The 13,811-nt window shown below is 36.4% G+C and overlaps 1 protein-coding gene across 3 annotated transcripts in view; it reads right to left on the reverse strand.

The window, feature by feature from the left end:
- Nucleotides 1-13,811, reverse strand: part of NFKB1 (nuclear factor kappa B subunit 1) — a 117,538-nt gene that overhangs the window by 33,314 nt on the left and 70,413 nt on the right. For all 3 annotated transcript variants that reach the window (XM_081303800.1, XM_081303799.1, XM_081303801.1), the window contains 3 exons: nt 4,507-4,670; nt 2,239-2,397; nt 788-892 (listed from right to left, as the gene is read on the reverse strand). In XM_081303800.1, the coding sequence (XP_081159926.1) occupies nt 788-892; nt 2,239-2,397; nt 4,507-4,670 (428 nt within the window). The remainder of the gene's footprint in view (nt 1-787; nt 893-2,238; nt 2,398-4,506; nt 4,671-13,811) is intronic.

A 13,811-nucleotide genomic window follows, 5' to 3' on the forward strand; every position in this document is an offset into this window, starting at 1 on the left:
ATATTTACTTTATAATCTGATCCCATTTCTTCTGGCATTTAATCTCAAATGTGATTTTTTTTGAAAAGCTATAGTTCCTTTATTTAAGGACCATTTCCTGTTATATATCTGCTTACTTTGAAAATGTCTACTTTGTATAAGTGGGGTTTTCTTGTTTTTGTTTTAATAATGTCAGGGATCAAACCCAGGTCTTCATGCATCATAGTTAAGTGCTCTACCTAGCCTAAGAGGTATGTTCACAGCCCTTTGTACTTTGAGACAGGTCTTTTTATGTTGCTGAGGCTGGCCTTGAACTTGTGATCTTTCTTCCTTAGACCCCTGAGTAGCTGGGATTAAGGAGTGAGCCACTGTTCCTGGCTTCCATTTACCATTTTATTTTTAAAAGTGAGTGAATTTTGAGCAAATAACATGGACTCAACAATTTTACATCACGTAAAACTTAACATTTATTCTCTGCATGTGTCTGTACATGGGCTATTATTCATTTATTTGAGTCTAACCAAGTACAGATAGCAAAGCTTAGAGCATAAAATTACGGAGAGTCACTAGTTACAATCATCATTATTTTTAAAATTTCTCTTTATTTATTTGGGAAATTTTAAAATGAATTATTTGGTTTGGTTTTAAAATATAACACAGACAATTTATACCTGGGAAATATGGAATGTGCACAAGTTTTTAAGAGTTCTATGGAAAAGAGGGGATATTTCTATTCTGTTGCTGAAAAGTGACTGATATACACTGAGAAAATTATATTCCACATCTTGAAATTGGAGTGTATGCTTACCTTTCTGAACTTTGTCACAGAGAAGATAAATTTCTTCCCCTCCAGTTACACATCCAGCTGTCCTGTCCATTCTTACAATTTTCAAATTGGATGCATTGGGGGCTTCTGTTCAAAGGGGGAAAAATAACAGACTTCAAGATTTATTCTCAGCTTCACAGGCTAATCCCCTCTGAGGGATGCTGCGCTTACCACACATTACCTGAGCAAAGTTCACATAGATACTTCACTCCTATCACTTTAACAAAGGTACAAATAAAACAAGAATGGCTTCCAAGGTCCTCAGAGCCCCTCTGGGGCATGGGCCATTCATTATCACTAAAACAGGTGAGGTAGAAAGGAATAGATGAGGTGGATTAGATGATGGTACCTGTTCTCCTTCTAGCACAGAGATCGATACAGAAAGAGAAAGAGCTTTTATAGTGTTTCAGGAATTACCAAGCCAACAGATGGCTGGAATTTTAATTAGGGGAAGATTACAACCCCAAACTTGTTTCCATGCTAACGCTATCCCATTTATTAAAGTCCAAAAATTCTTAGGAAAAATACAGTTTTTTTTTCTTGAACTACTGATTAATTTTTATTCTACAAAAGAAAAAAAAAAAAAAAGGAGATGTTGTATTTCCTTTCCCCAAACTAAATTAGAATTTCTGTGTGGTTAGGGGGCAAAAAGTTTCATGTGGTAATACTGTAAAGCTTCCTTTTTTTTTTCTTTTTTTTTTTAACTTCAACAGCTGCATTTTAAGGTGATCTGTGATATATATGTCTGTATCATTTTGTAAACCTTTCACTTCCCTTCAATCTTGTTTAAATTAGAGAAATCAGTTAGCTGTTGTACTTGAGCATGGAGTTTTCTACCAATACCAAACTCCATATAAGAAGCCCAAGTACTGCATTTGCAGGTTCTCTAGAAATATCTGTTTAATAAATCCCATGCATACCAAACAATAAAGTTGCATGGTGAATGCTAAAGACCACCGTGAAACTTTTTAAAATTGAAGGCACATACTATCTACACTATTCATTCTATTAACTTGAAGTTCCTATCTTGGTAATGTTTAGTAACCATGTGGGAATGAAGATGGACAAGAATAATAATTGTCTTCTATTAACGTCTTTTCAGAACCTCCAAGAAAACATATCAAGATACTTTTTCCCTTCTAAGAGCACAGTCTATCCTTGAGTAATGTGTTCATAGATGAGAGACTTGTAAGAGTCTATCATGCACATCTGAGGAAAGATAACTACATTTATTGAGCATTTCTGAAAAATACTGAATGGAGACATAAGCTAGACCGCAGTGCTCACATTTGGTAGATGTTAAAACTCAAGGGTCAAAGTGATTAAGTTACTTCCCATACAGCTCAGAGCTGGCTACTAAGTGGTAGGGCAGGGATGGAAGCCTGTTTTGACACTGTTATCGAGCTGCATCCTGTTAGAAGCCAACTACTCACTGCTGTCATAGATGGCGTCTGACACCACGGGTTCCAGGCGCCTGGTGAAGCTGCCCGTGCTGTCGGGAAGAAAAGCTGTAAACATGAGCCGCACCACGCTGAGGTCCATCTCCTTAGTCTGCTGAAGAGCCGCCTGGCGGATGAGCTCCTTTTCCCGATCTAGAATCATACAGCATAGTCGTTCATGCCGAAGGACAGCGGACAGTGCGGGCTTTTACAACAGCTTTTATAAAGCCCAAAGAATGGGGCCTTAAAAACCTATTTTTTTTCCTCTCTTGAAATTCTTTATATTATTAGTAAACATTTTTAAGTAGTCTCAGTTATGTCATCTAAATTAAAGTTATCAAAATAAGATCTGAATTTTTTCCTGGATTTTGGTAAAAATTGTCTTCCATGTATCAGACTGCCTCTCTTCTCCTGTCCTCCCTCATTCTGCCTTCCTTCAACAAGAGTCAAAGGCACAAAGATTGTGATAAAGTGGGATGGAATAATTCTATTATGCACCAGCTATACAGAGAAATGTGAAAAACAATTGTTCCAAAAGTCCATTAAGCACAGGAACTGTGCTCCTTTCATAGAGGATAGCACAGGGCCTGGCACATAGGTGCTCAAGAAATACTTGGGAAGAAACCAAATGACTTGATCACATTTGTTCTTTTCCTCCTAATGACGCTTACACCCTGATGGATAAAGTCACATTTAATTTATAGTATCCTAAAAGGGAATAGTTCAAGTGATAAGTACTACCAGAGAGCTACAGAGGAGTGACGTGAGATTTTGAGGGAGGAGAGTTCAGAGGCTTTGAAGCAGAAAGAAGAGACATTTGCTCTAAATCTTGAAGGGATAAAAGAATTTGAACATGTGCAGACTGTGGATAAGGGCATTTCAGGAAGAAAGGAGAGCAAGAATAGAAAAAATGTGCCAACTCTGGGAAGTAAGAAACCTTGGTTCTTCTATGGAGCGGTTCTGTTTGACAGCAAAGGGTAGAGTGGGGAACAAGAGTCAGAAATGCAGATTGGGGGGGGGGGCAGCATTTGGGAGGCCTAAGCTGGCAGCTTGCAGAATTTAGATTTTGTAGGCAATGGGGAGATGCCAAGTAATAGTGAGTTGCAGGGTTTAGTGCGATTTATCCCGCCACAGGGTATAAACTGGACCAGAAGTGGAGGGACAGAGACCAGGGAGAAGATTCTCACTGAACCCATGAAAATGGGGTATGGAGTGGAATGCCAGGGAGCACAGCGAAAAGCTGGAGCAGGGACTGAAGAGGCAGCACAAGTGAGAAGGAGACCAGGATGAGGTGCAAGCTCAGAGGCTGGGTAGCAGAAGACGGAAATGCTTAGTAGAGAAATGACCTTCAGTTCTATGATTACATGAGCATGAGATGACGACAGGAAGGCCAAACTAAAGGACAAAATGGGCCAGGTGTGGTGGCACACACACACCTGTAATCCCAGCAGCCTGGGAGGCTGAGGCAGGAGGATTGCAAGTTCAAAGCCAACCTCAGCAACTTAGCAAGGCCCTGAGCAACTCAGCAAGACCCAGTCTCTAAATAAAATACAAAATGTGCTGGGGATGTGGCTCAGTGGTTAAGTGCCCCCGAGTTCAATCCCTAGTACAAAAAAAAAAAAGACTCCCCCAAATACAAACAAACAAACAAACAACAACAAGCCAAACCAAGTAGAAAAATCCCAACAATCCCTGAAGGACAAAATGTAAAATAGAAATGGGTCATTTGATGGGACAGGGAATAAAGTTCAAAGACACATTCTGACTATAGGCAGAAAAATAGAAAATCATTTCATTTTTATGATAAAAATAATACTTGGATGTTTTCCTTACAATAAAGCAAGTTGGGGGTGGGTATAACAGGAGGTGTTCTTTGGACCAATCATGCTTTGGTTTTGACTGACTGAAAGGAAAGGATGGGTGCTGCCAGCAGAGAAGACATGTAGGTAGGTATGAATATGCATCAGGTGTTCCGAGAGCAGTGAGAGCAAGAGGTGAGAGCAGGGTGGGGCTGGAGATGAGCCTGGGAGGATGGCAGGCAACAGAATGGGAGGGCTTTGGACGCCAGGCCATGGAGGTGTTATTCTAGAGGCTGCAGGACGCCATCAAAGGTTCTGAGCAGGGAAATGGCGGGAGCTGTGTGGGGTACAGACTGGGAAAAGGAAAAGCCTAAAACAAATAGATGAACGTATAGTTCCATGCCTGAGAAAACAAAAGCCTGAGCTCCTCAGAGGAGCAAGGCTGGGACAAAATGATGCTCACCTGTGAGCTGCCGGTCTCCTCCACCTTCTGCTTGCAAATAGGCAAGGTCAGGATGCACTAGAAGTCCCGGATTGTAGCCCCTTACACACGCGTCTGTCATCCGTGCTTCCAGTGTTTCAAATACTTTTTTCTTTGTCACATGAAGTATACCCAAGTTTGCAAAGCTGGAGGGACAATAGTGACAGCAACAGCAAAAACAGTACAAGGTTACTTAATAAACGGAGTGTCTGGCTTCACTTTTGTAAGGTAGATTAAAGAAATACACAATCTTTTATCCAAATCTCTTGAGCTACATACTTAAAAAAAATATAAGAAGGGCACTATATGGAATATACTGCATATGACATAATGCTCTCGTCAGGTCTAAGGGGCACAATGTCATCAAACATGCTAACGTCTGCAGAGAAATCCATAACTAGACGCACCAAATGGAAAAATAAAGATTATAAATAGCTGCATGTCAGGTCAGAGTAGATTTTGCTACCAAATGAGTCTGCAGTAAACTTAAATGAATTCCAAACTGTGATTAAGGGAGTGGGTTGTATTTGCATATAGATATCAATAAGGAAGCTGTACCTGGATTCCTTTTAGGGCATTTTCTATGGGATCATATGAAATAAAATTTAAATTCCAAATATATACTAATATCTCCAACACATTTTTATATTTTATTTAGAGAGAGGGTCTCGCTGAGTTGCTCAGGGCCTTGCTAAGTTGCTGAGATTGGCTTTGAACCTGCAATCCTCCTGATCAGCCTCCCAAGTTGCTGGGATTACACCACACCTGGCCCATTTTTTCCTTTAGTTTAGTCCTCCTGTCATCAACTCATCTTGAAGAACAAGAAAATCATTACATTTGGAAGAAATCTTTTTTTCTTTTGGATCATCCTTTTTCTTATGGATCATGCTGGGTGGGATTTAAAGTCTACTTGGAATCCCATTTCCTCCCTGGTGATCTATAAGGTTGGAATTACTTATCACCACCAGAATGTCATCTAATTCCACAGCACTCATGTACTAAAAGTGCTCACATAATCAGGGACGGAGAAGCTTTATCTCACGAAGGCTACATATTTATAGAACAAAATATGTTCACAAGCTAAATAAAGTAATTGAAAGGATTTAAAAAAATAAAATGCTCCACCCATCAAATTTTTAAAGTGCATGAAACAAAGAAGTCTATTTAATAAATGTAATATGACACACTAATAAATGACAAAAAAGCACTTTATCAAGGAGACTCATTTGTTCAACAATATTTAAGAAAAATAAGATAGGAATGAGGAATAGAAGAAACGGTAGGAAAAGGCATGACACTTTAAAATAAGGAGAGATTAGGAAGAACTCAGCAAAAGGGTGAAAACTAAGCAAAATCTGAGGAAGTGAAGGAAGATGTGGATACCGGGATGCAGAGTACCAGAATGCAGGAGGAACAGCAAGTGCACACATCCTGGGACGGGACCAGACTGGTGTTTTCAAAACACAAGCGTCCAGAGGTCAACGTGGCCAGAACAAAATGAACAAGGGCCCCATAGGAAAGAGTTCAAAGAGGTAAATGGGGCCCAGACCTCCTAAACTCTTGTGAGCTTTTGTAAGGACTTTTTTTTCTCTCTCTCAGAAACAAAATATGTACGTATCCACAGAAACTTATGTAATATAGTATAATATAATATAAATTAGTAGACGAAAGAATGAGATGTTATGACAACTGGACTGAATGAAAGAACAAACTAAAGTGGGAAGGTCATATAAATGAGGGAAAAGAAAGAGAAGAGGTGAAGACAGAATGAAATGAGCTTTCACATGGAAGCCCAGACATGGGATGCATCATGTGTCTAGACAGAGGAGATAAGGTGGACAGCAGAGACACATGCAGAGAATAAAATATACCAGTAAAAGATATGCTCCTTGAGGGTAGAGATCTCTAATGGCTGGGACGCTGCCTGACACGTGGGACTTTAGTACATGTCTACTGAATACACGAATGCTGCACAGAAAACTATGCACTATGAAGACCAATATGCACAGAGGCATCAACCCTCAGCAGCACCTGTATTACTTGTCCCTTTAAATCCTATTCCTATATAGAATATCCATAATGATTGGAAAACAAATATTTAAGAAAAACAAATATTTAAGAAAATGGTGATCTCCTAGGAGTATCCATCTTCTAGGAATAGAATGTCAGACACCTATGCAGCACTTTACACTGCATCATCTATAAAATACTTTTTGATGTTTATTTTGATGTATATTTAATTTACCTTCTATGAGAAAGACATCATTCTTGTTTATTAGGTGAATCACGAATGGTTTAATCTGGTTATAAAACAATGTGAAAGTCAGTCTTCCGCTTTAGGTTAATGATGGAGTAACAGATTGAATGGAAACTCACATGTGAAAACAATGGTTGTCAGAAAACAGGCAGCACAGAACAGCCATACTTCAGAAAAGAAAATAAGTAATGTGAGTCTTACAATTCTCTAGCTTAAGACTTGGAAAGAGTCCCAGGCTATGGCATAGGAATGGGGAACCTAATCCTAGCCTCCAATACACTTGATTTGAGGAGGCACAGTTAGACATCTGAGGAGGCCAAGGAGGCTGGGATTCCCAGGCAGAGCAGCAGAGAGAGAGGGCATGCAGTGAGACTCAGAGATCCACTGACATCTTCAGCTGAGTCCTAATCATAGCATGTATGGGGGAAACTACTCAAGGCTGGGAAAGGAGCCACCATAAAGGAGCAGGTGCAACAATTCTTATAGCATAAGGAGAGCTATAAGCATTCAAGAAATCTCAAAATGCATGGAGCATCAGATTGAATATTCAGAAGGTAGTGCCAGAGTGATGGTGTTAACCTAGACTAATGGCTTCTCTGGTCTCCCTAATAAAGCTTAAAAGTAAGTCTAGAAAGAGTCACAAGTTTCCCAAATTCAACTTCATTCCAATTCCCAAAATTATTTAAAGGCACATCCACACACACACACACACACACACACACAACACACACACACACACACAAATCCAGCATCCAACAATGCAAAATTCAAACTGTAAGGCACCTAATAAAATATTACAAGGCACAGAAAGAAGTAGAAAGATATAATTCATAACGAGGATAAAAATCAACAAACAGAAACAGATCCAGAAATGTTTCAGATGACAAAATTTGTAGACAAGTACATTGAAATAGCTATTATAGATAGATTCCACATGGTCAAAAAGAAAGCAAGCACTGGTGTGTCAAAGGAGAAACACTGGAGATACCAAAAAGAGCTCATACAAACCCACAGATGGAAACTACAATTTCTAAGGAAAAAAGTACATTGGATGGGATTAATAACCTACTAGACACTGTAGAAAAAAAGATTAGTGAACTTGAAAACATATGAATAAAACTATTCAAATGAAACATAGAGAAAAAGAATTTAAAATAAGAAGAAGAAGGGGTGGAACTTAGTAGTAGAGCACAAACATGCTCAGGATGAGGCCCTAGGTTCTTTACCTGTTGAAGGAAAAAAAGAAAGGAAAGAAAAGGGAAGGGAAGGAAATGAGTCATTAGTGAGCTCTGGGACAATTTCAAATGGCTAAATATGTGTAATCAAGGCTACAGAATTAGAGAAAAAGAGGAGTAGGGAGAAATAAAATCTCTGAAAAAACAATGGCTGAAAAGTTCAAAATTTAATAAAAATATAAGCCCCAGATCCAAGAATCCCAATGAACCTCAAGGACTACAAACAACAATAACAACAAAAAAACAACAACAAAAAACTACACTAAAGTCCATCATAATCAAATTGCTTAAAACTAATGATGAAAAAAAAATCTGAAGAATGGCTGAAGAAAAAAATTACACATTATGTTCACAGGAACAACATATAAGACTGACAGGAGATTACTTGTCGGAGACAGGCAAGCCACAAGACAGTGAGGCAACAAATGTTAAGTACATGAAAGAATAACACTGTTAGCCTGAAATTCTCTATTGTTCACAAATCTCTCTGAATAACAAAGCTGAAGTAAAGACATGTTAGATATATGACAACTGGAAGAATTCGTCAACATCAGATCAGCAGTACAAGAAAAGCTAAAGGAAGCGCTTTAGGCAGAAGAAAATGATACCAGATAGAAATCTTGACTTATAAAACAAATGATGAGTGAGGCAAATGGTAAATATGTGTGTAAATATAATTTTTTCCCTAATTAAATTTTTTTTCTTTCAAAGATAACTGTCTAAGGCAAAAAAAAGTGTAAGATCTATGGCACATGTATGACACAATAGCATGAAATGTGGAGAAGGGAAATGAAAGTACACTGTTGTAAGGTTCACACATTATACAGAACAGAAAATAATGTTACTTAAAGTTAGACTCTGATAAGTACAAGATGTGTAGTATGAACCCCCAAATAATTGCTAAAAATACAAAGATGTATAAACAAAACAAACAAAAAAAAGATAAAATGAAATCATAACAAATAATCAATTACTTCAAAAGAAGGAAAGTAGAAATAATAAACAGATGTGACAAAAGAAAAAAAATCAAGATGGTGGACTTAAGCACAGCTTTATCAATAATCACATTAACTATAAGTGGCTTAAACAATCTTATTAAAAGTCACTATCTGAATAAAAAGCAAGACTGAACTATACATAGTATATATTTATTTTGAGTATAAATACTTAAATGGGTTATAACTAAGAGGATGGGAAGAAAATGTTCCATGCTAACATTAACAAAAGAAAGCTGAAGTAGCTTAGTATCAGTAGATTTTTAAGCAAAAAAACTTTTTTTTAAGCAAAAAACTTTATCAAGGATAAAAGAGGACCACTTCATAATGAAAAAGGGATCAATCATTAAGAGGACATAAGAATCCTAAATGTTTATGCTCCTAATAAAAGAGCTTCACATTACCAGAAGCAAAATTTTATAAAACTGAAAGGAAGAGTAGATATATCTATAAATATAGTGAGAATTTAAAAAAAAATTTTTTAGTTGGACATGATACCTTCCTTCCTTCCTTCCTTCCCTCCCTCCCTCCCTCCCTCCCTCCTTCCTTCCTTCCTTCCTTCCTTCCTTCCTTCCTTCCTTTTCTTTCTTTCTTTCTTTCTTTCTTTCTTTATATTTTATGTGGTGCTGAGGATGGAACTCAGCGCCTCGCACATGCTAGGCGAGCGCTCTACCTCTGAGTCCCAGCCCCAGCTCCTATAGTGAGAGATCTTAACACTTCTGTCTCAATAATTGATAGAACCAGTAGACAGAAAACCAGTAACAACATAAAGATTTGAACAATACTATCAAACAACTTGACCTAATTGACGTTTATAGAATATCTACTCAGCAAGACAAAGATAAACATTATTTTTAAGTACACATGGAAAAAAATCTTAAAAGACCATATTCTGAGCCATAAAACAAGTCTTTATAAATTTATAAGAATACAAATTATACCTATTACATACTATACTATATATATTATATAGTATATAATGTGTATATTATGTAAATAATATATATTATGTTGTTTATAAAATATACACATTATATACTATTTTTTACCATAATGGAATTGAACCAGATATCAATTGCCAAAAGACATTCAGGTGGGAGTATATTTAAATCAAGACTGGCCATGTAATAATTGTTGACTCTGGTGATGGGTTCAAAGTGTAGGCTTATTGTACCATTCTTTCCTCTTTTATATATATTTGAAAGTTTCATAATAAAATGTAAAAGAAAACAAGAGCAGACTGTTAATACTAATAGGATAAAGGAAAAAATAGAATTACACATATGAATGCATAGAAATACAAAATGGTACAATCGCTTTGGAAAGCAATTAGGTAGTTCTTAACAAGATATACAAACACTTAGCATATGTCCCAGCTTTTCCACTTCTCCATATCTACCCAAGAGAAATGAAAACTATGTTTACATAAAAAGCGCTTTTCATCAAAAACTGGAAAGAAACCAAATATCCCTCAATAGGTGAATGGATAAATGTAATGCACTGATATCATGAAATACTACTATTTAATATCTAAAACATATCAACCACTCATGCGCAGAACAGCATGGAGTAATCTTACTGCATGACGCTAAGTGAAAGGAGCCACACTCAAAAAAAAAAAAAAAAAAGCCACATATGCTGTGGTTCCATTTACATGTCATTCTGGAAATGGCAAAACTACAGGGTTAGAAAACACACCAGAAGTTGTCAGAGTGAGTTGGGAAAAATAATTGAATAAAAGAGAGTATACAGGGGACTTGGGGGGTTATGGAACTATTCTGTATTTTGATTGTGGTGGTTATATGAATATTTGTCAAAATTCATAGACATTGATATTTTAAAGGGAGACTACTATAATATTTAGATTATGCTTCAAAATACTTGACAACATTTTTAAAGAAAGGTTATCACTGCTAATAATGAGACTGAGACTACAACCCTGTTTCTTACTCAAAATGACATATTTTTGGCACAGTGGTTTTCAACACGTAGTTTCTAGACCACCACCAGCAGCAGCATTAACTTAGACTTACTATGATACAAATTTTAGGTCCTACTGCAAACCTACTGAATCAGAAACTCTGGGGTTGAGTCTTATCAACCAGTGTTTTACCAAACCATCTAGTTGCTTCAGATGTACCCTGAGGTGTAAGCGCCTGGCTCAACAGTACTCTTTCCAAGGAGATTAGGGTCTCTGGGAAGGGGCCTGGCATCAGAGTGACCCAGGGTGTCTTTAACTAGTAGCCAAGTTCAAACTTGCTGCAGTCTGCCAGATGCTTCCATCATGTAATCATCTGGGACCGTTGCTGCCCTCCAGCTATATCTGAATCCCTGTCATTGGGCTGGAATTCAAAAGGGGCCCCTTTCTGTGGCCTTTCTTTTTCTCAGGACTCTGCCACTGACTTCATAGAATTTAAAAGCAGCCTCTGACTCAAAATACACAGTCTAATATGGAAGTTTGATACTTCCCACCTTTGGTCCATACTTAGTCAATTTTCTTCAGTCATCTCCTTTAATGCATGTTGAGGTTCAATCCAATAAATTATCAATCATCAATTGATTTTGGATCTATAAAACAGTGATTTAACATGGTGTACACTAGCTCAATAGCAGGCCTAATGTTTCTCCTTTGCATTTTTATATTTATTTTTCCACTTCTAGGGCTTACCTGTTGCTATATACTGTATGTTTTAATTGTGAAAGAAAAAAGTATTCCATATCTCTCTAAACCCAGACTACCAGGAAGCAAACAATGTGTGGTGATTATTGCTGGGGAAAGCCACCTACAGCAAAGATAAGTAATTACAGATATTTTCCATTGAATTAAAATTTCAAGGAACTAAAATGTTGAAGAAATTGTTGATATTCAATAAACAGGATCATATCAAACTAAAAAGCTTTTTCACAGCAAAGGAAACAATCAAGAATTTGAAGAGAGAACCTATAGAATGAAAGAAAATCTTTGCCATCTGCACTTCAGATAGAGCATTAATCTCCAGAATATATGAAGAACTCATAAAACTTAACACAATAAATAAATAAATAAATAACCCAATCAATAAATCAGGAACTGAACAGGCAATTCACAGAAGAAATACAAATAATATGGAACCTATTGTCACTGTGTGAAAGAATGTTTACAACAGCATTATGTGCAAATAGGAAACAATTCAAATATGTATCAATAATTAAAGAATGAATAAAAAGGCTCTATTATTTAAAAAATAAAACTATGATTAATATTAGATATTTGTTTTTCAGTGATGAAATATTTGAGTGGAAAACACAGCCCCAAATTGTGGGCTCAGTTTAAATAGTGCCAAGAATAGAAATGTTTCACCAATTCCAAATATTTATTTGATATATTTACTTTTCTTTAGATGATTGGTATTAATGACATTAACAGCTGGACTTTCTTCTATTGAAATGTCTTATATTAGTTTGATCTTGTTTTGTAAAATTTACAGTTTGTTGAATAAGAATAGAATATGACCATTTGTTTTTAATAAACTTTGAAAAATAAAAAACCCAAATACATGAAAAAATGTTTGACATCTCTAGAAATTATAGAAATGCAAATTAAAATTTCCTCAGATTCTATCTCATTCCAGTCAGAATGGCAATTATCAAGAGTAGAAGTAACAATAAATGTGGGGGAAAGGTACATTCATATATTGCTGGTGGAACTGCACACTGGAAAGCAGTATGGAGATTAAAACTTGAAATAGAACCATTTGATGCAGTTATTCCACTTGGTCTATACCCAGAGGACTTAAAATCAGCAAACTAGAGTAACATGGCCACCTCAATGTTTAAAACAGCTCAATTCACAACAGCTAAGCTATGAAACCAACCTAGTGCCCTTCAACAGAGGAATGGATAAAGAAAATATAATACACACACACACAATAGAATATTACTCAGCCTTAAAGAATAATAAAATTATGCCATTTGCAGGTAAATGGACGGAGCTAGAGAATATCATGCTAAGCAAACTCAGCCAATCACCCCCCTCCCCAAACCCCAGAGGTTTAATGTTCTATTTGATATGCAGATGCTAACATACAACAAGGTGGGGAGGAGGGAAAGAAGAGAAGTTCATTGGATTAGACAAAGGGGAATAAAGGGAAGGGAGGGGGAACAGGAATAGGAAAGAATAATGAATCTGACATAACTTTCCTATGTTCATTCATGAATACATCACTGTATGTATGCAGTGAAACTGCATATCATATACGCACACAAGAATGGGATCCTTATTAGAATAAGTTATACTCCAGGTATGGGTAATATGTCAAAATACACTCTACTGTCATTATATTGAAAAAGAACAAATTTTTTAAAATGGGAAAAATTGTTGATATTCCAGGTCAAAATAAAATACCAAACTAAGGCTCTTTTTTTCAAGAAAGATAGTAAAAGCTAACTAAATAAATGAATAAGAAAAAAAAGGAAAAAAATGAAAAATAACTAAAAAAAGAATTAAAAAAGCAAAAAGACAAATCTCTCACAGTAAAGCAAAAAAACCTATAGTTAAGACTTCAAGTGCTGGGGAGTGATACTGGCCAAATTAGATTGTTACATTATGTATTGTACAAATATATAACAATAAATCCCATCAGTATGTACAACTAAAATGCACCAGTAAAAAAAAATGTGGGAAAAATAAGGAACATTTTAAAAGAAAAAAAAGTTATTTAAAACAAATAATTTAATAAAGATAAAATAGTTTTGAAAGCTACAGAAACCAAGATTATTGAAAATTTATGCTGAGAGAAAGGTGAAGATAAACACTCCAGA

This window comes from Spermophilus citellus (assembly GCF_964194105.1).
Source record: "Spermophilus citellus genome assembly, chromosome: 8".
NCBI lineage: Eukaryota > Metazoa > Chordata > Mammalia > Rodentia > Sciuridae > Spermophilus > Spermophilus citellus.